Below are 26015 nucleotides of genomic sequence, written 5' to 3'. Positions count from 1 at the left end.
TTTCGGGATATAATTTTTTAACTTGAGGTTTTAACATACGAAATAATTGTTCTCTCTTCTTTATACCTAAGGGACTTTCAACGCTTCTCCAATTCGACAAAATGTCTTCGGTCTCACAAACGCCGTTCGCAGACCCGCTATGGCTGAATCGTCATTTCAGTCCATACTATAACGATTCTCATTTACGGCTACAAAAAGAAGCCCGCGAATACGTGGATGAATATATCACGCCCTTCTGTGAAGAATGGGAGAGTCAAGGCTTTGTGCCGCAGGAGGTTTGTTCTTATCACGCGTCGTATTTGAGATATTTCTCTCGGTGATTTTCTTTTCTCAGGTCAGCTAATACGTCGTTCTAAAAAGGTCCATAAAAGGCACGCAGAGCTTGGATACACTGCAGTTGGGGTCTTCCCCTTAGCGCTCAATCATTTACAAGGGCAGCGACTTCCTGGAAATGTCAAGCCTTTAGAATGGAATGGCTTCCATGATCTTGTTGTCATCGATGAACTTGCTCGATGTGGATATCTTGGAATAATTTGGGCGCTCGGTTGTGGAAACTCAATCGGTGGCCCGCCGGTCATCAACTTTGGCAATGAAGAGCAAAAGAACCGTTTCTTACCGGACATGCTTACTGGGAAGATAAGATTTTGTCTGGGTGTCACTGAACCTGATGGTATGAATTTTGGCCTTTCTTTGGGGAGCTTGATGTGTGGAAGACCAAAATGATTGACCATTTTTATTTTACTTATAGCGGGTTCAGATGTTGCTGGCATCACGACAACGGCGGGGAGAAAGGGTGACGTTTATATTGTGAACGGAGCAAAGAAGTGGATTACGAATGGAATCTTCGCAGACTATTGTACTGCAGCTGTCAGAACTGGTGGAGAGGGAGTCCACGGTATTTCCGCGCTTGTCATTCCATTGAAGGCACCTGGTGTCTCTTGTAGAAAGATTGACAACTCTGGTGTCCTTGCGAGTGGTAAGAGCTAGCTATCACAATAACAATTAATATTATTCCCAAGATCAGTCGCTAAATCTATTTAGGATCGACATATATTGAATTCGATCAAGTGGAGGTTCCAGTGGCTAACCTCCTTGGGGAAGAAAACAAAGGATTCTCAGTCATTATGAACAGTATGTTCCGTTTTCATATTCCACTCTCAATTCTCAATTCGAGGTTATCAGTGTACTCACCTCTCAACTAGACTTCAACCATGAGCGTTTATGGCTTGCTTGCACGGCTTTGAGAATGGCCCGAGTTTGCGCGGAAGACTCTTATAAACATGCTATCAGCCGTGAAACATTCGGTCGGAAGTTGATTGAAAACCAAGTTATCCGTGCAAAGTTTAGTATGATGGCTCGCAGCTTGGACTCTACCTATGCTTGGATGGAGCAACTGGTCTATATTTCTGAGATGGCCAAGCAGAAAAAAACCGATGCTGGAATGGGAGGACTCTTCGCCAATCTCAAGGTGCTCGCAGGACAAACGCTCGAAAAGGTGAACCGGGAGGCTCAGCAGGTGATGGGTGGACTGGGATACTCTAAAAATGGCCGAGGCGCAAGAGTGGAACAGATAAGTCGCGATGTGCGGGTGATGGTCGTGGGTGGTGGAAGTGAAGAGATCTTGTCCGATCTAGCAGTTAATCAGGAGGTGAAGACTATGAAGAAAGTACAAAGTAAGCTTTAGATTTACCTTCAACTGCATCGAAAGTGTTTTGAATAGTTTTGTGTCGATAGTATATGTTCAACATTTTAATTTTCCTTGCAGATATTTGTTCCTGACCTTTACTAGTATCGTTCAACGGAGTTTCTTAAGGATCCAAATGTTGGTCTGCTATTACTCGCTTTCGATTGAATATGAGTCTTTCCATATTTAATGAAAGTAAGATTACGCATACGGCCCGGCCCATATTAGTGGTTATTGTACAGAGTATAATTAGAAGTCGATACATGTAGATTTAAAAATTCAAGCATCTGGGCATATGTAACGCTTCATTAAGCCGCAGTTTATACCACCGAACAAAGAACCTTCCCTTCTTCCACCGCGTCGCCCTTTTTCCACTTCGATTCAAATTTCCCAGTTGCAGACACGGATATGCTAACCTCCATTTTCATACTTTCAATCACCATCACTGTTTCCCCCGACTTGACCTCGTCTCCATTATTTTTCAACACAGACAAGACTTTACATGGCATCGGAGCTGTGATGGCCTTTTTCTCGGATTCGTTACTGGCCTTCGTCGTAGAACGAAGACTTTCCGCAAATGAAAGCAGGGTATCCCGCTTGAATTCTATCCATGTCCCGAGTACTGGCAGGTGACAAAATATACTTTGACTGCGATCAATCTCACCAGACAGCGAGTAGGGGTGAATTGATGGGATCACCACGTAGGCCTGTATCTTGGCTCCGTTAACTGAAAGTTCTATCGAAGAAATCTTCAAGGTGCTGCTATCGCCTCTATTTCCTTCAATAGAATTCCATGCAAGCATTGAGACTCTGTATGGGACTGATGATACTGCTTTCCCACTCCGAAGATCTTGGCTGATTGCATTGTATTGGGCGGATACTTCCGCTGCAGCGGTAAGGAATGTATCAGAAGAGGTTTCAAGCTCCGGGACAGGGAAAATGTATGCATCTTCTGAAGAATCGACTAGCGTTTGTGATTTCCATATACACATGAGCCTTGAACTGGGGTTTTGCTTCCCGCCGAGGTTATTAGTTGTGGTCAAAATGTCACAATGGACATTCACGGGATCAAATCGTTGATTCCGAAACTGCCTTCTGACGGTTCGAAGTGGCTTCTGACTCTTTGATTCAAGGGTATAGTCTGAAATCTTCCGTATGACAAGACTTGGGATGATACTTAAAATCTTCTTTAGATCTGCTTGATTTTCATGGTTAGGAAATCGCAGAAGATTGTCGATCTGAGATGGGATAAATGAGGTTGTGTATGCCGGGTCCGAAAACGCTGCATTGGTCAAGCATGCCTGGAGAAACAATTGATTTGTCTTAACTCCAATGCAGGCGGTGTGTGCGAGTACTTTAACCATCTTCTCAATAGCCAATGACCTTGTAGGAGCCCATACCACGATTTTGGCAATCATGGAATCGAAGTAGATAGAGACTGAGGCGCCAGTTGTCACGGCTGTTTCGTATCGGATATCTCTCCCTGGGGTTAGATTTCCCTTCACAGGCAGCCAAAGGTGAACCTTGCCATGCTCCGGGAAGAAGTTGCGTTGGGGGTCTTCAGCGCATAGTCGAACTTCAATAGCATGTCCATGTTGAGAGACACGTCTCAAGGGAGGAAGACTGGTTAATTTCCCGCCCGCTGCGGCAAATATCTGCAAAGACACGAGGTCTACGCCAGTAACCTCCTCGGTAATTGGGTGTTCAACTTGCAATCGGGCATTAACTTCGAGGAAATAAAAGCTGTTCGTTTTCACGTCCAGTACAAACTCAACTGTACCGGCATTTTCATATCCGATCAACTTCGCGATTCGCACTGCAGTTGCACTTATTTTGCTGCGTGTTTCTTCGTCTAAGAAGGGGCAGGGCGTCTCTTCAATCACTTTTTGATGCCTTCGCTGAATGGAGCAGTCGCGATCGAAAAATGAGACAACCTCCCCGTGGGAGTCTCCCAAGATTTGAATCTCGACATGCTTACTGCTCTCAATGTACTTCTCCAGAATACAGTCGCTTGAACCAAATGAGCGACTCGCTTCGGATTGTGCACGCTCAAGCTCATCTTTTAACTGTGATGATTCTCGAACAATCCTCATACCCTTACCTCCTCCGCCAGCGGATGCTTTCAACATAACTGGGAAACCGATTTCCTCTGCAGCGCGTCTCAAAGCGTCGACCTCTTGACTGGATCCCGCAAAGCCTGGGATCAGAGGCACATCCGGAGCATGCTTACTGAGGTAGTCTTTGGAGGACCGCTTATCACCTAGTGTTGACATCGCACTAGCGCTCGGTCCAATGAATATTAGACCTGCTTTGCGGACACGATTGGCAAAGCCCGCATTTTCACTCAAGTAACCATATCCTGGATGGATGGCCTGAGCGCCAACGGAGACCGCAATTTGAACAAGCAAATCGATATCCAAGAACGGATTGCCATTTTTGCCTTCAATGCTGCCGATGTTGATCGCTTCATCTGCATCTTGAATGTGGCGCGAGGAGGCGTCCCTTGAGATTTTAGCATTTGTTTTTCTTTATTGCGATATTCAAACTCACTCATTTACGTAGATCGAAGTAGATGTGATATTCAGTTTCCGACATGTTTGAATAATTCGACAGGCAATTTCGCCTCTGTTTGCTATCAGAATCTTCTGGATGACCGGTCGCCCGTTTGACGCTAATGGAGGCTCTGCGACATATAACGGGTCACGTTGAGGAGCGGCGTTCCCATGCTCAACAGGGGCTGGGATATTGGATGCGTGGGTCATTTTGGTAGAGGGATCAAAAACCATGAAGTTTTCAACGGTTTCATCTAGCAGGTATTTCAGGTTTAATGAGATTGATTTCCATGCCCATTATCGCTGTTTGGAAGGCCACCGTAACGCCTGGATGCCTATCCACAAGCCCGGGGACCCACTCGGTCCGGCCTCCGCGTTGTAGCTGCGGGGAAGCCTTCGGTCCGCATAATAAAGGTAGTGAGAATGTCAATCATTTTTGTTGTCTCCCAACATTGAAGACTGTGGAGATTGCTCAAGCTTGAAGGGTGGCTAGTTCTATCTGGAATTAGGCAGAGGAGTCTTGTTTCTCGACAGTCAAAGTGAAAGTAAATGAATCAAAATAATGGCCAAGAAGTCCCTAAGCAAAAAGTCGTAATCTGTATGTTCCGGTGCACATAACATTTTGAAGGTATAGTTAGAAATTTGCTTAACATGAAAAGGAAGAAGGGAAGTCAAGAAAAATTGAGAATTTATTCGATTAATCTACTTGGATATGAATTATTGGAAAGACTTATATCCTAGCCAACAAGTTATGTGTGTCTGTCCCTCCCACTCCCTGCATTGTAACTATTTCCAAACACATACCCAAGACATCGCGTGTATCGCGCGGGTCAATAATGCCGTCGTCAATGAGCATGGCACTGGTGGAATAGCACTCTGCATCTTTGTGGGCTTGTTCGCGGAATTTCTCTACTTGCTTCTGAAGCTTATCTTTTGAAAGCGTTTCACCTTTTGATTTAGCGCTCGCTTCCTGTACTTGTTCCATGACCCCAGAGAGTTGATCGGGTCCCATAACACTACAGCGTCCGGTCGGCCAAGTGAAAATGAAACGTGGTTTGTAAGACCTACCACACATCGCGTAGTTCCCTGCGCCATATGATGCTCCTAGGATAATTGAGATATGCGGGACGGTTGAGCAGCTGACGGCTGAGACAATTTGAGCACCCATCTTAATGATACCCGCATGCTCGGCTTTGGTGCCAACCATGAATCCAGTAACATTATGTAAGAACACAATTGGCGTATTCCTATAAAAGTCAGTAAAAGTTGAAAATGGCATTAGGCCTAGTTACTTACTGTTGATTGCACATCCGTATGAATTGGGCGGCCTTGGCCGCTTCATTGGGGTTGATAACGGAGATCTGATTAGCAACGATGCCAACTCGGATTCCTATATCCAATGTTAGCCCAAAATTTCCTTTCACTTTAATATTATTCGAGTTTCCTACCCATAATGTGAGCCCAAGATGTGATCATGTTGGGACCATATTTAGGTTTGAACACCGATAGACGGGAATCGTCAACAAGACGCAAAAGAACCTCATTCATATCGAATGGTTTGCGAATATCAGGATTCACAATAGAAAGAAGATCATCAGCTGGGTATCGTGGAGCAATGGGCTCGATCGTTTGTAATTCGCGCAAACTCCGCACTTGGAGTGTGGCTACCCACTCGCGGGCCTTTGTGATCGCATCAAATCTGAAAACACATATGTCAGTACGACCCACAAGCATTATAGATATAAATCTCCATTCCGGAATTCATACTCATCGGCTGCGATTTGGTCCGCAAGGCCAGTCGTGGTTCCATGAACTTTGGCACCCCCCAGCGCTTCGGCTTCCACGTCTTCCCCGGTTGCCATCTTGACGAGAGGTGGACCACCAAGGAATGCCTGCGCTTGGTTTTCGACAAAGATTGTATAATCTGATAAAGCTGGATGGTACGCACCACCCGCTGTCGAAGAGCCGAAAACGATCGCACATGACGGCTTACCGCACTGGGTGCGTTGAGCAAGGTCGTGAAATAATTGACCTCCTTTATGGAACACACGAAACTGCTGTGGAAGGAATACGCCAGCCTAATCTTATTAGCAATGATTAAGGACATATGTTGACTGCTGGGACGGTCTCACAGATTGGACAAGTGAAATGAGAGGAAGATCGTTTTCGAAAGCGATCTCCATAATTCGGTTTACCTTAAGGACTGGAAAGCATTAGAGGTTGAAAACTGGAATATAATTTAAAACTTACCCGTCATTTCATTCCAAGCTCCTCCACTTTGAGTTGGAATATGCGACATGAGAAGACATGGTTTCCCGCTTTACTGGCATCAGTATAATTATCAAACCGCATGATACTTGACATACCAAACATTTCCAATTCCCGCAATGAGATTTGCATTCGGCGTTGAATCTTTGTTCTGGTACCCAGCAAATGAGCAAAGCTCCAGAAAAGGCGAATCTTGATCTAGAAGCAACGCGACCCGATCTCGAGCTGTAACATCAAGGTCAGCGCTTTTGAACATGAATTCAATATTGGTAGATAATTACGCAATAGCTGGCCGCGACTCTGATGCCGCTTTAAAGAAATATCGTTTCCTTCAGCCGATACTTCTTTCAAAGCCTTCTCGAATTTTTCAATCTCAGGACTCCAACTCTCCTTATTTGCCTGGAATTGCTCTCCGCGCAAATCCAAATTGGCCGTTGAAACGGGGAAAGCGGATGATGTTGCCATAATGAAGCTTTCTCTTAAAACGATAATTTCATGAATGATTTCCTTTTTGTGATCCAAAACAAGATTCCAAAGCAGGAGATTTAGCTAATCAAGCACAAGCCATAGCAGGGTTGAGTGCCTGGACATGACCGGACCGAAGGCCGGAGGTCGTCCGTCCCCGGGGACAGCACCCACGGACCCACACAGGCTATGATCAATGAGCAGATCCACACCACTGTACTTAGAAGAGAAAAGACGGTATGAACATTAGTCGATTCTTTTAAATTGGCGATTAACGTTTTTTATCAATTCAATTTCTTCAGACGCCAATTGCCTAAATTTTCAACATTTTCAACATGGAAGACCCTACCTTAGCACTCGTTCATGGGCCGAAAGAACCTCATCTTGTGTTTGAGACTCTTGGGAAGCTTATGGACAGGCAAGCCGCTCAATTTCCAGATCACCCTGCCGCAATATTCCCATGGCAGGCTGTGCGACTTTCATATCGCCAGCTAGTGGATCGGAGCAAAAACTTTGCTAAAGCGTTGCTCGAAATGGGTCTCCGCCATGGTGACTGCGTAGGCATTATGGCCGGCAATTGTCATCAATATCTTGAGGTCTTCCTAGGCGGGGCACGAATTGGTTGTCCTGTTTTTGTCTTCAACAACACATACACTCCTGAAGAGTTGCGGAATGCGGTTAATACGAGCAGTGAGTATTTACAATCCCAAGCTTGGCTTCACAAAATATCTTCAACTTACCAATTTCTTCTCTCTACTTCCAAGCCTGTAAGATAGTGTTCGTATCGTCGAAAATTGGATCCCGATCTCTTTCCGGACATATCGATATACTCTGTGGAGAGCAGGCGACAAACAAAGCCGTACCCGACTTAAAACGTGTTGTCTATTTGGGAGATAAACCAGTTGTCCAAGATGGAGTAGAGATACAATCTTGGAATACATTTATCTCAAATGGCCATTCCGTCTTCATGAATGACTCTTTGCTCAAACGAGCAGAGGCTTCGGTCAGCTCAAGTGATATTCTCAACTTGCAGTTCACGTCAGGTATGGATACAGTTACGGCAGTTGGTCTTCAACGTCTCTAATGGATAATATAGGAACTACGGGATCCCCGAAGGCAGCCATGTTGACACACGTGTGAGTTTCTGATTCATTCTTGAATGCAGAAAAAGAGATAACTGACCTCTGGTAGGAATCTTATCAATGACGCCCGCTTTGTTGGTGCTGGCCTAAAGCTCACCTCTGATGATGTGATATGCTGCCCGCCACCTCTGTTTCACTGCTTTGGTCTTGTTATGGGATTTCTAGCTTCTTTCTGCTATGGGAGCACTATCGTCTTCCCATCTGACTTTTTCGACGCCAAAAAGGTGGTAGATGCAATCGTGGAAGAAGATGCAACAGTCCTGCTAGGTGTTCCTACGATGTACGTCGCGGAATTAGAAGTTATGGCGAAAACGGGGCAACGACCTCGCCGTTTGAGGACCGGTCTAGCATCTGGATCTGCCGTATCTCAGGATCTGATGAATGAGCTCCGGAACAGAATGGGGGTCGAGAAGATGCTTATTGCTTATGGGATGACTGAAACGAGCCCAGTCACCTTTCTCACCGATATTAATGACTCGGATGAGAAACGTACTAACACTGTTGGGAGAGTGTTTCCTCACACATCTGCCAAGATTATTGATAAGAATGGCAAAATTTTACCGAGTGGACAGCGCGGAGAGATATGCACGAGTGGATTTGCACTACAAAAGGGCTACTGGAAGAATGAAGAGAAGACAGCTGAGGTCATGAGAAAAGACGAAAATGGCCTCCTTTGGATGCACACTGGTGATGAGGGTATCATAGATCAAGAGGAATATTTACAGATTACCGGTCGCATCAAGGATCTTATTATTCGAGGTATGGGTTCTTAGGTTGATCTGAAATTTCATACTAATATTGATTTTTTTTTAGGAGGAGAGAATATATTCCCTCGAGAGATTGAAGAACGAATTACAGCACACCCCTCAATCAGTGAGGCTAGTGTTGTTGGAGTGCAAGATTCACGATACGGTGAAGTTGTAGGATGCTTTTTGAAGATCGCAGACAAGCAAGACCAAGTCTCCGACGAAGATGTCAAAAGATGGGTTAGCGAAAAACTGGGTCGCCACAAAACGCCCCAGTACATATTTTGGATTGGAAATGTTGATGTTGGGGTTGATTTCCCAAAGACTGGAAGTGGCAAGCATCAGAAGCATATAATGCGAGATATCGCGAATCAGCTCATTAGTCGCGACACCATCAAAGCAAAACTTTAAGCCCCCAATTCATCCATTATTTTCTTCTACCCAAAATCGATAATCCGGGGTGCCCGGAAGTTGGCCCCTGTACTTAGTAGGAAGTGTAACATCCATGTAGTCAGCACCATTGACTATTCTCAATGGCCAAAAGGCCCAATTGTCTAAGTCATGTGCGTGAAACATCCATGAAAGAGTTTGAACTCAGTTTCTCTACATCTAAAAATATCCATAATGCCCAAAACAAGCAACTTTTGTTTGTCTATGTCGAAGATCCATGTCATTTCAGCCTCTCCTATTGAACAAACACCCCTTACCTTCCTTCCCCGCGCCATCAATAGTCAATTAATGATTCACAAATGCAAGTCAGCCACATGTGAACTTCGGTCCGAATCTGGGGCCCCATCTGGATTCCGTCATGGTGGGGCCGTTTCGGTGTGAATGTGGAGGAAAGGGTTTCGGTCCGGCGGATAAACATAATACGAGCACAGGGCAAATACGCCGTAAGGCAAAGCCAGGTAAGCATTTCTGAGGCTTTAGATCAAAAAGGAGAGACATGGTGATTTGGATACTCACAAACATCAACCTGACAAATCATCGCCAATATGAGTGCTCGGATTATATGCCCAGATGTCAGAATCGTGGAAGTAGGGCCACGAGACGGCTTACAAAACATACAAGATCCTATACCGACTAAGACGAAGCTGGAATTAATCCAGCGACTCAAAGAGACCGGACTACGTACTATCGAGTTGACTTCCGTGGTATCGCCGAAGGCTGTACCTCAGCTAGCGGACTGTCGGGATGTCCTTGGTGACCCAAATATCAAACAGAGCTTGACAGAGCCTAATATTCGACATCCGGTCTTAATTCCGAATATCAAAGGACTGAAAATTGCTATCGAGCATGGCGTTAAGGAAGTTGCCGTCTTTGTTAGCGCTACGGAGGGATTCAGTAAAGCAAATATCAACTGCACTGTCGATCAAGGAATCACAAGGGCCAAGGAAGTGACTTCTTTGGCGCTACAATCCAATATTGTGGTTAGAGGGTAAGTGTCTAGATTAGTTTTTGTCACCTGGGCTATTTTCAATATTATAGAACTCGAGCTAACATACTATTCTACCCTGACAAGATACGTATCTTGCATCTTTGAAGATCCATACGACGGCCCCACCTCACCAGCATCTGTTCTTCATTGCGTGCAATCATTACTCGATGCCGGCTGCTACGAGATTAGTCTAGGCGATACCCTGGGTGTTGGCTCACCTTCTAACGTGCGAAACTTGATATCGTATCTCGCGGAACATGGTATTCCGTTAAAAAATCTTGCAGGTCATTTCCACGATACTTATGGACAAGCAATTGCGAATGTCTGGGAAGCATACACCTGTGGAATCCGCGTTTTTGATAGCAGTGTTGCAGGTCTGGGCGGCTGCCCCTTTGCCCCAGGAGCAAAAGGGAATGTCGCTACAGAGGATGTGGTATACATGTTTCATAGTGCCGGAATCAAAACAGGCGTTGATATATTCAAGCTGGTCCATACCGGAGTGTGGATATCAAAACAACTTTCCATAACAAATTCGAGCCGGGCTGGCACAGCAATCCATATCAAAAAGATGGAATCTCTGTCTATAGCGAAGAACCAGGCTTCCAAAGATGTCTCGCTTCAGTGGAATCTCGTTTCCAAGACACAGGGCCTACTTCTATATCGATCTGAGGTGAATATGAAAATCATCTTGAACAGGCCGAAGAACGGCAATGCGTTGACAGCAGACATGATTCATGATCTGACCACCACAATCAACGACATCAGCAACGATCCTCAAATCTCACGTATTGTCATATCTGGAAATGGAAAGTTTTTCTGTACAGGGATGGACCTCGGCAAAGGCAGCACACCCGTTGGCCAAAATGACTCAACAAGCATGGCTCAGCTTAACCGCTTGACTGCCCTCTTTGAAGCTATCGATACCTCATCTAAGGTTACAATTGCATGTATCAATGGGCCAGCTTTGGGTGGTGGTGTCGGACTTGCTTTTGCTTGCGATATACGGTTATGTACAAAAGATGCCATGATGACTTTAAGTGAAGTGAAGATGGGGCTATGTGCGGCCACAATATCAAAATATGTGATTCGCGAATGGGGTCTTCCATTTACGCGAGAAGCTATGCTATCTGCTCGTCCTATTGCTCCTAAGGAGTTGAAGGCGCTTGGTATCGTCTCCCAGGTCTCCGATTCTACTCCCAAGCTGCATGCTCATCTAGATAGCTTTCTCATTGCGCTAAAGGTAGCATCCCCTGGTGCATCTCGTATGTCAAAGGAGTTGATTAGGCTTGCATGGACCAGTGCAGGGAGTGATCAGCAAACTTCAGGTATTAAGAATATATTCAGTGAAATGATGAGCCCAGATGCAGATGGGGCTCATGGTGTCAAGGAATTCCAAGCTAGGAGAAAAGTGGATTGGGATTTGTATACACAGAGAATATTGAAGCCAAAGCTCTGAATGCCAATTTGATTGAACCTTTCTCCAATAACCTCCAGCGGCATCGATAAAAACAGAGGCAATAAACCCGACGTCATCGTATTCCATAGAAACAGCAGTGTATGTGATGGGGTGCTGTACACTCTGAAGCCAGTCATATGTAAACATCGGGCTCTTGTCGAGAGAACACATAATTAAGAATACAAGATCATTTGGTCAGTCAAAATGGACTCACTATAAACAGTAAAAAGCCCTTGCTAGGGCAAATGTTACAGAAGAATAAGGCTAGCGCCAAAGAGAGTCGACATAATTGTCACCAAACCAACAACTACAGATGTCATTGGCAGCTGTGGAACCTTGATACCTGGGGCAGCACCTTTGGAGCTGGAACTGGTAGATGTGGAGGTAGCACCAGAGACCTCTCCGGATCCTGATGTAGCAGTGGTAGTAGATTCAGTGCCTGCCTCCATGCTACCATCACCATCGAACCCCTTGCCCTTTCCAGCACCTTCAGTCAGATACTTCTTGGCAGGAGCTGGCATGGCTGGCAGGGAATCACTGCTGACATCCCAGTTGGGTGCAGCCTTGGGAGGACAAGCATTCGCGCCACCGGTCTTGTTGTAGTCTCCATCACCTTCCGGGTTGTCCGTCTTGGAAAAGGCAGTCTTCAGGGCGTCGTAGTCGGGGAGCTCTTTAACATTGTTGCCGTTAACCTTTACCAATCCGTAGTTGCTGGACTCCTGGGAGTACTCGTAAACCAAGCCACCGGAGTAGACACCAGTCATGTCGGTGGAATACAAGGAGCTGACCTCCTCGAATTTGCGAGTATTTGTGTTGCAACCGTACTCCGAAAGGAAAAGAGGGAGACCATATCCAGTGAAATTCTTGACCTTTTGATCCCAGCCGGACACACTAAAAGAGGATGGGTCGCACCAAGAGTAGTCGTTGAAAGCAAAGAAGTCGCTGCGCTCGTCGTCAGTTCCACAGTTCATGTATTGCGCCATTTCAAGTCGGTTGGTATCGATATCGGCCTGTTCTTCTTAGCATATTTCTTCAGAGCGAGCGATATATAGATGCACTTACAGCTGAGTATCCAACTGGGACGTGACGCAACTTGCGGGCTCGCAAAAATGAGCGAAGATCGCGAGTGACAGCTTTGACGTAAGGCGCAGCCGAAGAAGAGTTACCGCTGTTGATAACCTCATTACCAGAGAAGAAAGCTAGTGTGTTATCATATTTGGCGAACATCTCAACGGTCGCAAAGATGTACTGGAGGTACACATCGTTGTATGACTTTTGAGGGTCGGCACGGTTGATGGCATACTTGGGAGTGTTGACATCAAGGACCAAGTAGATTCCTGCATCCGCCAGAGCTTGCATACACTCATCGTGGTTCATTGAGTTGTCTACCGAGTATACGCGAATTGTGTTGAGGCCCAAATCCTTGAAATTTTTGATGTCGCGCTTGCATCCATCAGCATCAGCGATTGGGTCAGCGAGCTTAGAAGATCCACCAGGCTGATAGTCCACGCCACGAATATAGAATCGGTCGTTGCCTTTGAAAAATGCGTTGCCCTTGACAGTGATGGGGGTGATGCTGTCACGCTTTACGGTGCTGGAAGGGCTTCCCCACACAGTAGAGGCTCCCAGCGTTAGAGCTGTGGCAATGGACAGGATATTCGTCTTCATGGTGGGATTTCACTGTCCAGGTATCGCGATTTGGTCGTAAAATATCGTCTTGGATACTGTGTAAACAATGTCGAGTAAAATATGAGCGAAAGTACGAGTAGGAGACTTGGAAGTCGTGGTGGAAATGACAATAACGCGAACAGGAACGTGAGCGAGTGACTGGACGGCAAACAGGGAAAGAGCGAAGGACTGGCAGAATTGGCAAGAACGTAGGGATGAAGAAGGCAGGGCGGATCCTGTAATCCTGTTATACCTGTGGGAGCCTGAAGCTGCTTCTACTGTCAAGGTTCCACACCCACAACAAACACCCTTTCACCACCCTGTATCTAATTTGGGACTTGATCAACCCTGCGCCAAGCAGTGACTGGCCGCAGCAGCAAGGATGAATTGGAAACTGAACATGATACTATTCTTTGATTGGACACTTCACTTCTGTGCTACCACGATTCTTGTTAGGGGAGATATCTTTCGACCTGTCGATCATCATGCAAGGGGCATCTCCGGCGAGGCAGGGTCTACCAGTTCACTTTATTGTGGAGCCTTGAGGACCCTTTCCTCTGTTTCAAAGTCCACATCTGGTTCTAATCCTGCATTTCACGCTCATATTTCCATTATTCCCAGCCTTCAGTTATTGGGTTCACGCGGGGTTTCCCTTGGAGACACCTTCAGTAGGACTCGGACTGTCTAAGTTTGCTAGGCTGTCAGATGCTGGCTTGAAACTCTTTATTGGTGAATATAGTACCGTATATACTAGATCATAAAGCGAAACGAGAAATTCATATACTTGAACAAGTGTAGTTGTCTACTATGATTCTTATGTTTAGACTAGATGAACTTTTACAAACTTGAACTGTACCCGGTGCGGCCTCTAGAAGCCCGATGTCGCAGACCCCTGTAGACATACATAGTATTGGCTTGGCATGACGCGTGTTTTTTTCTACCAAGAGGAAAGTCTGAGTACATCTATATTTAGTATTGACATTATGATGGGTATGATGTATGAACCTGCCAACACCAAGAGTCTATAAAGCCACAGGTCACCAACTTGAAACCTTTTATTGTTTCTTCCACATCCCATCCAGCACTATTTTTGGGCCTTATTGTTTCTCTTTGTGAGATTTACCTTGCAAATACACAAGAGAAATCCCCAGGGTTATTACATCAGTGTGATAAATATGGCGCGAGTAAAATTATAAACTACGAACAATCATGACCATTGAAAAAGGAGGGGGTCCTCAGAACGCCCAGTTGGGATTCCAGTACTATCAGTATCAAACTAAATTTTTAGGGGACGCACACAACGCACACAGCAATAATTCCAAGAGCTCCTACTCAGAGTGCCGCTTCCCTAGTTTATTCGTTCCATGAACCCAATCCAACAGCCCGAGCGATCCATAGTTCAAATTGAACTTCTCATGATGCAGATCGTGCATTTTCGCCTTGTTACTCAAAAAATCATACCCGCTATGCACAGTGGCTGTATTAAATAACTCCCATGCGAGGTAAGGCCAAAAGGTCAACACATGACTCCCTAGCAACTGCGGTGGCAATGATATGGGCAGCGCATTGGCGAAAATCTGCTCAATGGGGTGTGCGAATTGAGCAGCCAACGCAATCGGTGCGGTGAACTTGTGATGCTTCTTATGGATCCGACGATAAAAATACGGAACATGCAATAGTCGGTGGCCGTAGTAAAACATGACCTCACGCAGAAGCAAGCTTATCACGATATCGCGGATGAATTCTCCGGCCCCAGGCAAAGAAGCCTCAACACGATATGCAGATGTGGAACCTACCTTGCTCGATATAGCAAGGAGTGCAATGTGCAAGATGGACGAGATGATCTGGTTTTGGCTCACGACTAGAAAACATTGCAGGATGTCGCGTCTTGTGGGTTGTTTGGGAGCTGGTTGGATTTTGTGCTTCTGGGAGAAAGATGGTGCAATGGTATCCAGTGAAAGGTAGAAGATGGATGGCAGCCAAAATGCGAATAGCTGGACTAGCAAGGTTCCAACAAATTCGATCCTTTGTGGCGAGTAAGATTGCACGATTTCTGACCAGAAGGCTGTGGCCTGTGGCAGTAGGTCGGCCCCGACACTTTGATACAAAAGATCCATCGCATGCGCCTATATGTCCCAGTATTTGGAATCGACCACTGACTGCAATGGGTGTTTATGGGGAATTTCAATTGTTTCTGCAGGGCTCTCCTTATAAAGCCTCGGCTAGCCCCCAGACATCTTTTCCACATGCCCCCGCAATCGATCGACGGGTAGCATCGCCAATGATCGGTGGGTCTCGGCAAGATCACACGCCATGTGAAGTCCCTGAATTATACTTCAATCGCGAAAGAGTGGATGTGACAGTTGCCATTTAGAGTAGATTCAAGTACATACTCGCATCCTGCATGAGGCTGTCTATGAGGATATCTAGACGCCTTTTTTCAGGCGAAGAGCCTCTCCATCCCGTAACCGGCCCGAAAGCGGCCCGGAATAGCTGACAGGGCAGCTAAAAATGAAAACAATGTAAGTATAGCATTTAAGGGGGGAAAGATAAGACTCTTTACCCTTTCACTCTTTGCAAATTGAAATCCTGGAGAAAATTGCAGGTTGATCGCCAGCACAATGGTAAGAGCTCACTCCAAGCGTGCAACACGAACCCTCTAGTTACTCCGTACCTACGCTCAGATCCCCACTAACAACGAGACCAGTTAAAATACATTGAATACGGCCTCAGTCGACTATTCGCGAACGCAAAAGGTCGCGATGCGGGCCTCTTCACAAAGGGCACCGCCTTTTCAAAATTCCCTGAGCCCACAATCAGCCTCGAATGTCCTGAAGTTGGTCCCTCAGGCTCAAACCTACACAAGGACCACTCAGCAGACGGCGCAGGAAAATTCCCAACATTAAGTTGGCCCGCGGCGGACTCCCAAGTCAAGCAATATCTGCTTGTCAGTGAGGATCCAGACGCGCCTTTGCCCAGCCCCATCATTCATGGCATTTACTATGGCATTCCAGCCACCGCTACGGAGGTGAGTGGGGACGACTTTGCCGAGGGGGCGGAACCGATGACGCTTAAGGGGGGATTCAAGTATGGAAAAAATCGACGAGGGAATATCTACATTCCTTGTAAACCTTTGTTGGGACATGGGCCGCATCGATACTTCTTTACTCTTGTCGCTCTTCGTGAGCCTATTGATACCACTAAGCTTAGTGAAGTGGCTACTATTGAAGAGGTTGCGAGCGCCATTGGGGACAAGGTTGCTGGATGGGGAGAATGGATCGGTGTGTATGAGCGGAAATTGGAATAGAGGAATCCCGACGTCTTTCTTTTTTGTTCGTATGCTTTCTCGAATGTTGTATTATATCCAGGATTGCCCGATAGAATTTATATGACCGATTTACAGATCCAGAATCCTGTGGGACATTCATTGGTCGGGATCCTTGATTCTGTCCCAAGCACATGCTTTAGCTTTGCTGACTAGCTCGCTTTTACATTTACCAGTATACCAGACGTGCCCGTGCCTTTGCCCCTATGAAGTAATCACGACTCATATCAATATCGCGCTCACATGGAATATGTCAATGGGCGATGAAGTGAAAATAGATTCGGTATCAACTTTGTGGAATCGGACCCACAACGTATGCCAAGATTAACAATACAACATCCATTATAAACATAGATAAATTTATTGGGGGCTCAAAAATGATTTATTGATCGGCAGCACCTTGATTCAGATAGATGTGTCGCTGGAAGCCATCAATACAGAAAAGCAAATTTGAACTAATACATCACACGCAAGACCGGCTCAACGCCAATCGAAGAAAATAGCCCATAATAGGAGATACAGAGGGGATGACACGAAACTCGAGCTCAAGTTCATTTTCCTTTCCGTGGAACTTTTTGGAAAGCTCGTTGAATAGTAAATGGGGCTAGTGATGCATCGAAAATCCGGGGGCTAAATGAATCCTCGCTTGGATTACATGTGGCCCTTTTGAGAATTATAGGCGCATTTGAATTACACTCTGCAACTGCATCTGTATTCAATGGAAAATGTAATCATTTTTGAAAGATATGGATCTTACTCAATTTGTCTTCTTTCGTCAATTTTGTGGGACGATTGCTTCAAGTTTTGGTCGATTGTCGTGTGGTATATGAGCTACTTCCACGAACGAAGTATTTAGTATTCACGTTCAAACCTCAAGTTTATCTCGCTTGTAAATCCAGGCAATGCTGTAGTTCCTTCTATATTATAGATATGAATAACTTCATACATAATATAATTCATACAATACAATCCCAATAATTCAAAGATTCGAACGAGGAGGATCCCAAAAATGATCAGGAATCTTATAATCAAACGTCTTCTCCCACATCCACTCCTTCGCCTCTTCCAACGAAAAATCCACCAAACTCTCCACATCCATCTCCTCAGCCTTTAATCCATCCGCCCGAATAAAATGCGCACTAGACGGGGGCCTTTCCCCCCTCGCAAATCTCGATATCGCCTGCCCCCACCCTAGCAGAATATGCCCTGTCTGGGGCGCCCCCCGATAAACTAGGAAGAAATCATGGAACATAGCCTCATATTCGAAGAATGTGACTGATCCACCTACTCGATTAATCTCCCTTACCACAAGCCGTGCCGGATCCCCCATTTGTTCCTGCCCCATGCCTATCCACACGGGACATGTGCCTGACCAGTCATCTGATGCTGCTGGACTAACAAGAGGATGAGCGAGCATGCCTTTTACACAGTATAGATTTGCGCGAGGGGGTGGCGAAGGCCATGCGTCACAGAATGGAAAATCTTTTTCTAGGTATGGGAGCTTTTCAATTGGCATTGGGTAGATGTCGCAGTGGGCATTCTTTTCGAAGGATGGGAAGGCACAGGCTAGATCAGTTGTTGGGCTTATCAAGGCTATGCCTGCTGGAATGAGGATTTGGGGTGAGATTGTGGTGCCATGGAATTTTATGGGCTCGTTGAGACGCTTTGAGCGAAGAAGGACTTGGAGGAGGCATAGGGCTAGACATGCACCTGAGCTATCGCCTGCTATCACGATTGAGGAAGGGTTGATGGATTTGTGAGGAGCGTCGCTGCCGGTAGGCGGGTTTAATAGGGTAAGATATGCTTGGAATATATCTAATAGCGCTCCTGGGAGGGGGTTTTGAGGTGCTAGTCGCTGTCGCACGAGGAGGCCCTTTGCGCCGGTGTCTTTGCTCAGTGAAGCGAGTGTCTTGCGGTACCGAGCTGGTGAATTTAGACTATACATTGTAGATGATCAGTCTACTGGCTCTGTCTGTCTTTTCCCCGGAAAACATTAGGAGTGGAAATTGTTGAAGACTTACCTGAAAGAGCCACCGTAGATATAAAGAATAGTCAGAGGGCCTTTCGTCTCTGCTGACAATCTTTCAAACTTTTCTCTTTCGGGAATATCTGGTTCTGGCGTTTTCTTCCCTATCTCCTTGCCACCACGATAACCCACCCATTCAAAGTCGAGCTTCTGCGAATATAGACGCTGAAATTCCACATTGTGTTCATTTGCATCGTCGACTAGTCGCATAAAATGATCACGAGAGGTATCATCTTCATCGGCAGGTTTAGGTAGCGAGAATTTGCTAACCCAAACATTACCCTTCACAGCCTCGTCACGACAAGTGAATGCCTGTTGCATAGAAACGGAGTTTTGGGTGCGAGCATCGAGAATATTCGCTTTCACGACCTTCGACGTATCCGCCAAGTACTCGGCATCATCGTATCTCATAATGAAGTGGGGAAGTCAAAGCTTGGAATGTCACGCTAAGAATATTGGCAGTGCTTGACTTGGTATCTTGACTCGTGGATTGGTCTCGATTTCAAGTGGAAGTCAAATGAGTAGTACATGCATACAGAACCCAGGAATCAAACACTCTATATACCCCTTCTTCTCACGTCCGTGTTATCTATTGTCAACTCCGGTCATTACTATTAGTAGAAATTCACTACTATAGTATGTCGTAATTTCTCCGACTATCTCGGGATCAACGCATGGCCCCAGGGGTTATTTCATGTGGTTACATTTGATACCGATACATTTAGCTAGGAACTTGGACCTGAGGCTAAAATTTCCTTTGCAAGGTATTGCATAGAGCCGCGAAGGAATGCATGGGTCCTGCCAATGATGCTTGGCCCCCGGGGCGATCCTTCCAGCTAAACATATTGTATGTAGAATGCCAGCTTTAATCGGGCCCTGTCGTTGGGATCAGACGTCTCCACGTCATTTGCCAAGCGCCAAGCGCCCTGACAGAGTAGGCGAAGGTTGATCAATACCGGGGGTAACCCATCATAGCAGGTTACAGCCTCGATCGAGTCTCGAAGCGGAGATAAAAGGAATGATCTATTTCATCATTGTCAAGCCAAGAACGAATGAGTTGCTTTTCCTTGCTCATTAAATCTTGATCGTCGCGTCTGGACTTAATGCAAGAGATACTTAAACCATTCGGAGTTATTGTTGACTTAAACGCCAAGCACTGGCAGATGACAGATGGGGGTAGAGGGATCGTCGATTGGTGCGGAGTACTAGGATTATAGAAGAATGTCAAAATTATAGATTTTTCTGTTGAGAAAATCAAACAGGTAGTAATATCGAAAGACTGAGGAGTCTCTCGTGTACTTAATTAAAATGCTTACATGTGCTCGCAAGTATAAAGAAGGAATTTTGTAACGTCAAGTCGAAACGGCAAAATGCTTCATGTCGTGAAACCGCCAAGATATTCCTCTGTGCAAAAGGACTTTTATTTAGTCCGATGGCCCCCAGAGCTGGACAGAGTAACTGCATATATAAATTTGGATATTCAGGTGTATGATGTAGTACATCGTCTGTCCGAGTCCCAGCCGAGGCAAGTCTACTAGGTCTAATTGCACATAGCATTATACATGTTTACGGTCGCATAATCTGAAATGAACAAGTATTCAACATAGTATTTGCAAGTTATCAATAGGTGACCATCACAATATTCGATAAAGTATTGCCACCCAACAGTCTGCCTGATTTGGATGTGATCAAGTTGCAGTTGAATAGTTCCAACCTTGGCAAAGCCTTCTAGAAGTCCCTAGAAAACGCCCCCCCCCCCCCCCGGGAACAACAAAGGGTTTGTTATTCCGTGCAGAATATCATGTCTATAGTGTCGATGTCCTAGTGTCATCAGATTTTTTTTCTTCCGTCGCGGAGTGCATAACACAACGGTCATACATGATAAATCAGTGGGAAAGAACTTTTCGATATGATATGTCCAAAAAATAAGCTTGGAAATAGTAAGCCGAGACAACAATGAACATTAAACACCTTAGTCAATAACAGACAGTAGTCGAATCATATTTGATCCATGGTTTATGTTCAGGCTACCAGTGGATTTGTATAGATAGCAACAATAAAGTTCATTTTTAGGCAGGCTGTTCGTGTTCTGAAGCCTGATAGGGTAGGAGGAATGAACAACGAACAGATGCGTGTAGAGTAAGAGGGGCCGGTCCACCTGTCGGTTTCGGTGATGGTGATTCGGTATCAGCCGCCCCGTTATGCAGGCTGTACGAGCAATGCCGACCAGCTAATGTACATAGCAGATAAGTCTTGGAGAAGATAACAGTGTCGATCGCACCATATCGGCATGATGTGCCGCGAATCCCGTAGTGCCAGCTTAGCTTATATTTACGTGTTTTCTCGATCTTGGTAGAATTTTGACTTCTTTGCTGTTTATCCTGTTCTGTGGATTACATTATTTACTTTTCCCTATTTTAACATTGAATATTCGGTACCGGCACTAAATCCAAGCCCCTTTCCCAAAATGATGCTATTGATCTAATTATGTGCATTGTGTCTTTGAATCTCTCCACTTTGCAGAGTTCGTATGACACGACGACTTGTTGCTGCGGAGTGGATTGCGACGATGCTATTTTCAGCTCTGACACCGGGCCAATCACCGGGATCTGCTGCAGGCTGCCTACCTTTAGGACATACCTTGTTCAACGTAGCTACGGCAATTGTGGTGGGATAAGAAAGGGGAAAGGGGGAGTTAGAGTAGTATATACAAAATTAAAGAATAGAGATCAAGTTTCAATAATTTCAAACGGCAGATAAAACCAGGAGAAGGTACTTTGTAGTATGGTTGACTGTGCCAAGTTAAAAATCTCGACCGAACACACTATTCCACTAGTGACCCAAGCTTCTTGAACTATTCCACTAGTGGGAGGGTCGAAAAACTGGGAAATCCTTTGATAAAATATTAATCGTGAATTGCGTCGTTTCCTGGTAGCGATTATTCGGTTTTTTTCTCCTTCGATCTTGCTTCTCTCTTATTCGTGCATCTCTACATCTCTACATCTGCAGGTCTTTTTTTATTTACGTCTCACTTGCTGCCTCCTCTTTACTTCTCTCTCTTTCCTCTCCACCACCTTCCTACCCTCTACATCTTCCTCAACCTCTTCTAATTTTGATCGTCGCCACCATGCTTCCTGTCAATCTTTTCCAAGTTATGCTCGTGGCATTAATGCTGCTGTGTGGAGTCTTTGCGACAAATCAACCCACGGAGAACGACAATCTGGTTCAGCGTGAGTCCAAGCCTATCCAGGACGTGCTATCCGACATCAGCGTGAACAACATTCACGATGCTCTGCATGCGCTGTCCGACAAATTCAAAGACGGCATTTTCCCCACTGACATCAGTGCCGCCGAGGCCCTGCAAGCCGAAGATGAAAAAATCGCCAGTTTCCTAAAGGTCATCAAGCGGGATACCAATGCTACTGCCTCCTCCGAGCCTGTTCAGACTACTCCGAGTGCCAACCCCACTACCAGTGAATCGGCTGCCACCACTTCCGAGTCTAGCACTGAGGCTACTACCACCTCGGAGCAGAGCACTATCCCCACCACTTCCACCACCTCAAGCTCGATTTCTGTCTCCACTTCTGCCGAGGCGACCACTACCAGCACTACGACCTCGCCCACTCCGACCAGCTCGACTTCGACTTCTACTTCATCTATTTCTAGCACTACTTCTGTGCCTACGACTCTCTCCACCACTACCAGCTCTTCTTCTACTTCTTCGTCCTCTACCTCCACTTCGCACTCTACTACCACCACTTCTCATTCGACAACTTCAAGTGCTTCTCTTTCCACTTCAACTTACGAGAGCACCAGCACTCTGTCTGATGGTAGTCTAAGCACCATTACCTCCATCACAGTTGTGCACGTCACTCCAACTGGAGGAGCAGCAACCACCACCTCAGCCAAAGCAAGTCTGCAAACCGGTGGTGCCTCCTTAACCACCGCCGGTAAGGCCCGCGAGGTCGTCGCACTGGTCGGTGGAGCAGTCCTCGTCGCAATGGCCCTCTAGACGAAGTATCTCTATCCATGCTTCTCAATTGAGCACCACCAACATTTAAATTGTATTCCAGCGAATCTCCTTTTCTATCCAACCAGCATCATATTACCGCATAGCACTTGACATTATCACCTTACGATCCTTACGACCTCCAACTGGCAACTTTCCTTCATCTCTATCGGCGTTTCAACAGCATGGCTTCTGCCATTGATCCTCGGTTTTATCTGGTCTGGTTTCAATTTCATCTTTTTTCAGCAATGGGTCAGGTTAGAATGACGGACATCTCAGCGTGCACGCTTTTACTTCACATAAAGTGATTAGATGAATCCTCTAGTTTAGTTACTAGAGGCAAAAAATGGAAAATTTCATCTTAATAGCCACAATGGCGTAATCAGAACTGTTCCTGGTGCGTTTTGTATAAACAAATAAAGTAGATCGTATATTGAGTCTCGATTCACAAAATAATTTAAAGTAGAAGAAGTATATCCTGGAATGTAGCAGCGGGGTATGTATGGGGCGTCTAAGCCACTGGAATGCGCATCAAATGAAATGTAAAATATAACCCTTCTCTCGTCTCGCCTCGCCTCGTTTCGTTTCGTTTCGTCCTCCCCAAGTCTCAGGAAGCACACGCATTAATGATGTATGGACCTAAATCCAACCCAGCACCAGCTAAACAAAAAAGTCTCGCATTGTTTATGTCACGACATGACATTTATCACGCCACGAGATTCCCATTTCCTTGCCATCGCTCCTCACTTGTCCAATACCGAACCACACTCTCCCAACCAGGAAGATCGCCATCGCGTAACAGCGCCGCAACATCAACATTCAGCGGCGAGTCGGGCTGTGGATCTGTAAGAAGCTGCTGGATAGCGGTGAGGGCGGTCGAAAGCGTGTAGATAGGACTCCAATGCTCGGTCGTCAAGAGGGTAAGGCAGATTTCGCCAGTCGTGAAAGAGATATTAGGATGCGATATACGGGTAGTGAAAGTAATAGTCGGTGGAGTGAGAGGGTAGTTGGGTGGGATAGCGATGCGCAGATGCCAAAGGCCGCCTAAGAGTGTTGGATTAGAGCGCAAATCCAGGATTTTCCTAGACACCGACGATATCCAGGTATATGAGTGGCATACCTTCATATGGAGAGCCGTTCACGCCCTTCAAAACAGCCTCCCAGCGTAACAGGTCTTCCTCATCGACCGGACCAAGATGCAATAGAGCTTCATTTGGTGACTTAGCATAATCCTTCAGTTCGCGCAAGAGTCGCTGCGTCGTTTGACTTGACGGGGCGGCCATGGTGGAATGTGCCCGGGCGGAAATGAGGTGAGGAATGTGAAGGGGGTGGGGGGAGAGATGAGTCGATGCAATAGGTAGCTTAGGTATCGGGACTGGAGCGGGAAGACGGAGCAGAATAAGATCAGCGGTTAACACCGAGGCTGGGGAAACCGGGTCCTAACATTTGCCCCAGTTTGACCATGGGTCCCGATCACCCATGTGAAATTCGCATTCGCATCCGCTGTTGATCCTTTTGATTCTTCTACAAGTCGCTCGTTACCAAGGATTTAATTTTCGTCATGCGTACCTCCAAAACAGCGAAGGAGACTTCGAAAGTTCTCCAGGCGCTTTCGCCCCCTGCACGACGAAGCACACGAAACACGTCTCTGACAAGTGCCCTGCGCAATTTCGCGTATAACGCAGACTCAACCTCGAACGTTCAAAACGAAACCGAAAGCGAAAATCAATTCATCCCTACAATCGCCCATATCCCACACGTCAAAGACGAAGACGAGTCATCGCTTTCATCCGCTAATACCACCGACATCGAAGATCTCCTTGGACCTCCCACGAAACGCCAAAAACGCAGTACCAGTCCTGCAGTCCTAAAAGCCTCAGATACAAATCGCGCACCCCGAAAAACCAAACCAATCGTGAAGAATGAGTCCGGACCTGATGAGAAACCCTCTTCTACCAAGGCGCCGCGCCGGATGCCTGCTCGGAAAACCCGCGGTGAAGACGGCGAGGTGAAAATAGAGCCACCGTCTAATTGGGAGGTTATGTACGATACTGTTAAAAAGATGAGAGAGGATAATCCGACCGCGCCGGTTGATACGATGGGATGTGCAGAACTATATTGGCGTGCATCGTCGGCGAAAGATCGTCGTTTTCAAACGCTTATTGCGCTAATGCTTTCGTCTCAAACGAAGGATACTGTTACGGCCGTTGCGATGCAGAGATTACATACTGAGCTTGGGCAAGGAGCGGAAGCGACTATGGATACTGTGAAAATAAAGTCAGAAGATGACGACAAGGACTCAGCTACGAAAGATAGCACGTTGAACTTGGAGAATATACTCGCTGTCTCGCCTACGAAACTGAATGAACTCATTCGCACAGTCGGATTCCATAACAACAAAACGAAATATATTAAAGCTGCCGCTTTGATCCTCCGCGACCAGCACGATGGTGATATCCCCCCTACACCGGAGGAACTGATGTCTCTACCTGGCGTTGGACCGAAGATGGCATATCTATGTATGAGCGCTGCATGGGGCAAACATGAAGGTATTGGTGTTGATGTTCATGTTCATCGGATTACGAATCTTTGGGGGTGGAATAAGACTAAGAATCCTGAGGAAACGAGGAAAGCGCTTCAATCTTGGTTGCCGAGGGATAAGTGGCATGAGATCAATAAGTTACTTGTTGGTTTGGGTCAGACGGTTTGTCTGCCTGTGAAAAGGCGCTGTGGGGAATGTTATCTGGCTGGGACGAAGCTTTGTATGAGTGAGATCAAGGGATTGAGCAATGCGAATGCGAGAGCGAATGGGATTAAGATGGAAGCTAAGATTGAGGTCAAGACGGAGCCTAAGATCAAGATTGAGAGTGTATGATAGTTTTTGGATTCGGCATTTGACTTTTGGCAATGCATTCGGGGAGAGGCCATTGTATTACATTGTATTTAATTCTCATTTTATTCAGATCTACGTGGACTGTGGGTTGAAATATATCAAGTTCAAATTTGGATCTGCATATTCGAATTGGGTATCGCATACATTTTGACTTCAAAACTGGAACAACGCGATCCTGTCGCGGTAACGGCAAGAGGCCCGGGAAAGAAGAGAAAGAAGAAGAAAAAGCTGTCAATCATAATGACGAGGCTTGAATGAAAGTGGAGATGCCATAAGGAAAGTCCGTTTAGGTGGATCGGTAGGTAAACCAGAAAGCATGGTATAGCACAGATCGTATCTGTAA

At 46.0% G+C, this 26015-nt stretch overlaps 12 protein-coding genes across 12 annotated transcripts; 6 read left to right on the top strand and 6 right to left on the bottom strand.

The window, feature by feature from the left end:
• Positions 1–101: 101 nt before the first annotated feature.
• On the top strand, positions 102–1684 carry N7478_005907 (acyl-CoA dehydrogenase family protein; the record flags this gene model as incomplete). The annotated part of the gene is made up of 5 exons (XM_056922121.1): positions 102–275; positions 361–670; positions 749–976; positions 1042–1131; positions 1203–1684. The coding sequence occupies 5 exons, from the start codon at positions 102–104 to the stop codon at positions 1682–1684; spliced, it is 1284 nt and encodes a 427-aa protein (XP_056780158.1).
• A 320-nt stretch (positions 1685–2004) lies between these two features.
• Positions 2005–4446, bottom strand: N7478_005906 (acetyl/propionyl/methylcrotonyl-CoA carboxylase subunit alpha; the record flags this gene model as incomplete). The annotated part of the gene is made up of 2 exons (XM_056922120.1): positions 2005–4186; positions 4235–4446. 2 exons carry the CDS (start codon positions 4444–4446, stop codon positions 2005–2007), a joined length of 2394 nt encoding a protein of 797 aa, XP_056780157.1.
• Positions 4447–4966: 520 nt separating this feature from the next.
• Positions 4967–6098, bottom strand: N7478_005905 (acyl-CoA carboxylase subunit beta; the record flags this gene model as incomplete). The annotated part of the gene is made up of 4 exons (XM_056922119.1): positions 4967–5483; positions 5533–5626; positions 5685–5935; positions 6004–6098. 4 exons carry the CDS (start codon positions 6096–6098, stop codon positions 4967–4969), a joined length of 957 nt encoding a protein of 318 aa, XP_056780156.1.
• A 1206-nt stretch (positions 6099–7304) lies between these two features.
• Positions 7305–9268, top strand: N7478_005904 (uncharacterized protein; the record flags this gene model as incomplete). The annotated part of the gene is made up of 5 exons (XM_056922118.1): positions 7305–7659; positions 7965–8012; positions 8066–8105; positions 8161–8870; positions 8925–9268. The coding sequence occupies 5 exons, from the start codon at positions 7305–7307 to the stop codon at positions 9266–9268; spliced, it is 1497 nt and encodes a 498-aa protein (XP_056780155.1).
• A 584-nt stretch (positions 9269–9852) lies between these two features.
• Positions 9853–11751, top strand: N7478_005903 (aldolase; the record flags this gene model as incomplete). The annotated part of the gene is made up of 2 exons (XM_056922117.1): positions 9853–10295; positions 10380–11751. The coding sequence occupies 2 exons, from the start codon at positions 9853–9855 to the stop codon at positions 11749–11751; spliced, it is 1815 nt and encodes a 604-aa protein (XP_056780154.1).
• Positions 11752–11999: 248 nt separating this feature from the next.
• On the bottom strand, positions 12000–13419 carry gel1 (1,3-beta-glucanosyltransferase gel1; the record flags this gene model as incomplete). The annotated part of the gene is made up of 2 exons (XM_056922116.1): positions 12000–12761; positions 12814–13419. The coding sequence occupies 2 exons, from the start codon at positions 13417–13419 to the stop codon at positions 12000–12002; spliced, it is 1368 nt and encodes a 455-aa protein (XP_056780153.1).
• Positions 13420–14747: 1328 nt separating this feature from the next.
• Positions 14748–15536, bottom strand: N7478_005901 (sterol desaturase family protein; the record flags this gene model as incomplete). Its single annotated transcript, XM_056922115.1, has 1 exon — positions 14748–15536. One exon carries the CDS (start codon positions 15534–15536, stop codon positions 14748–14750), a length of 789 nt encoding a protein of 262 aa, XP_056780152.1.
• A 504-nt stretch (positions 15537–16040) lies between these two features.
• N7478_005900 (YbhB/YbcL family Raf kinase inhibitor-like protein) lies at positions 16041–16726 on the top strand (the record flags this gene model as incomplete). Its single annotated transcript, XM_056922114.1, has 2 exons — positions 16041–16043; positions 16127–16726. 2 exons carry the CDS (start codon positions 16041–16043, stop codon positions 16724–16726), a joined length of 603 nt encoding a protein of 200 aa, XP_056780151.1.
• Positions 16727–17723: 997 nt separating this feature from the next.
• Positions 17724–19181, bottom strand: N7478_005899 (benzoate 4-monooxygenase cytochrome P450; the record flags this gene model as incomplete). The annotated part of the gene is made up of 2 exons (XM_056922113.1): positions 17724–18681; positions 18766–19181. 2 exons carry the CDS (start codon positions 19179–19181, stop codon positions 17724–17726), a joined length of 1374 nt encoding a protein of 457 aa, XP_056780150.1.
• Positions 19182–21897: 2716 nt separating this feature from the next.
• Positions 21898–22782, top strand: N7478_005898 (putative GPI anchored cell wall protein (Dan4); the record flags this gene model as incomplete). The annotated part of the gene is made up of 1 exon (XM_056922112.1): positions 21898–22782. One exon carries the CDS (start codon positions 21898–21900, stop codon positions 22780–22782), a length of 885 nt encoding a protein of 294 aa, XP_056780149.1.
• A 703-nt stretch (positions 22783–23485) lies between these two features.
• On the bottom strand, positions 23486–24062 carry pex4 (putative ubiquitin conjugating enzyme (UbcJ); the record flags this gene model as incomplete). The annotated part of the gene is made up of 2 exons (XM_056922111.1): positions 23486–23823; positions 23900–24062. The coding sequence occupies 2 exons, from the start codon at positions 24060–24062 to the stop codon at positions 23486–23488; spliced, it is 501 nt and encodes a 166-aa protein (XP_056780148.1).
• A 278-nt stretch (positions 24063–24340) lies between these two features.
• On the top strand, positions 24341–25654 carry N7478_005896 (endonuclease III domain-containing protein; the record flags this gene model as incomplete). The annotated part of the gene is made up of 1 exon (XM_056922110.1): positions 24341–25654. One exon carries the CDS (start codon positions 24341–24343, stop codon positions 25652–25654), a length of 1314 nt encoding a protein of 437 aa, XP_056780147.1.
• Between the last annotated feature and the right edge of the window lie 361 nt (positions 25655–26015).

The sequence above is a fragment of the Penicillium angulare genome (genome assembly GCF_028827245.1).
Source record: "Penicillium angulare strain IBT 27051 chromosome Unknown utg000004l_segment0_segment0, whole genome shotgun sequence".
Taxonomy (NCBI): domain Eukaryota; kingdom Fungi; phylum Ascomycota; class Eurotiomycetes; order Eurotiales; family Aspergillaceae; genus Penicillium; species Penicillium angulare.
Note: the sequence above shows the minus strand (reverse complement) of the source record. Positions and strands in the feature narration are given on the sequence as shown.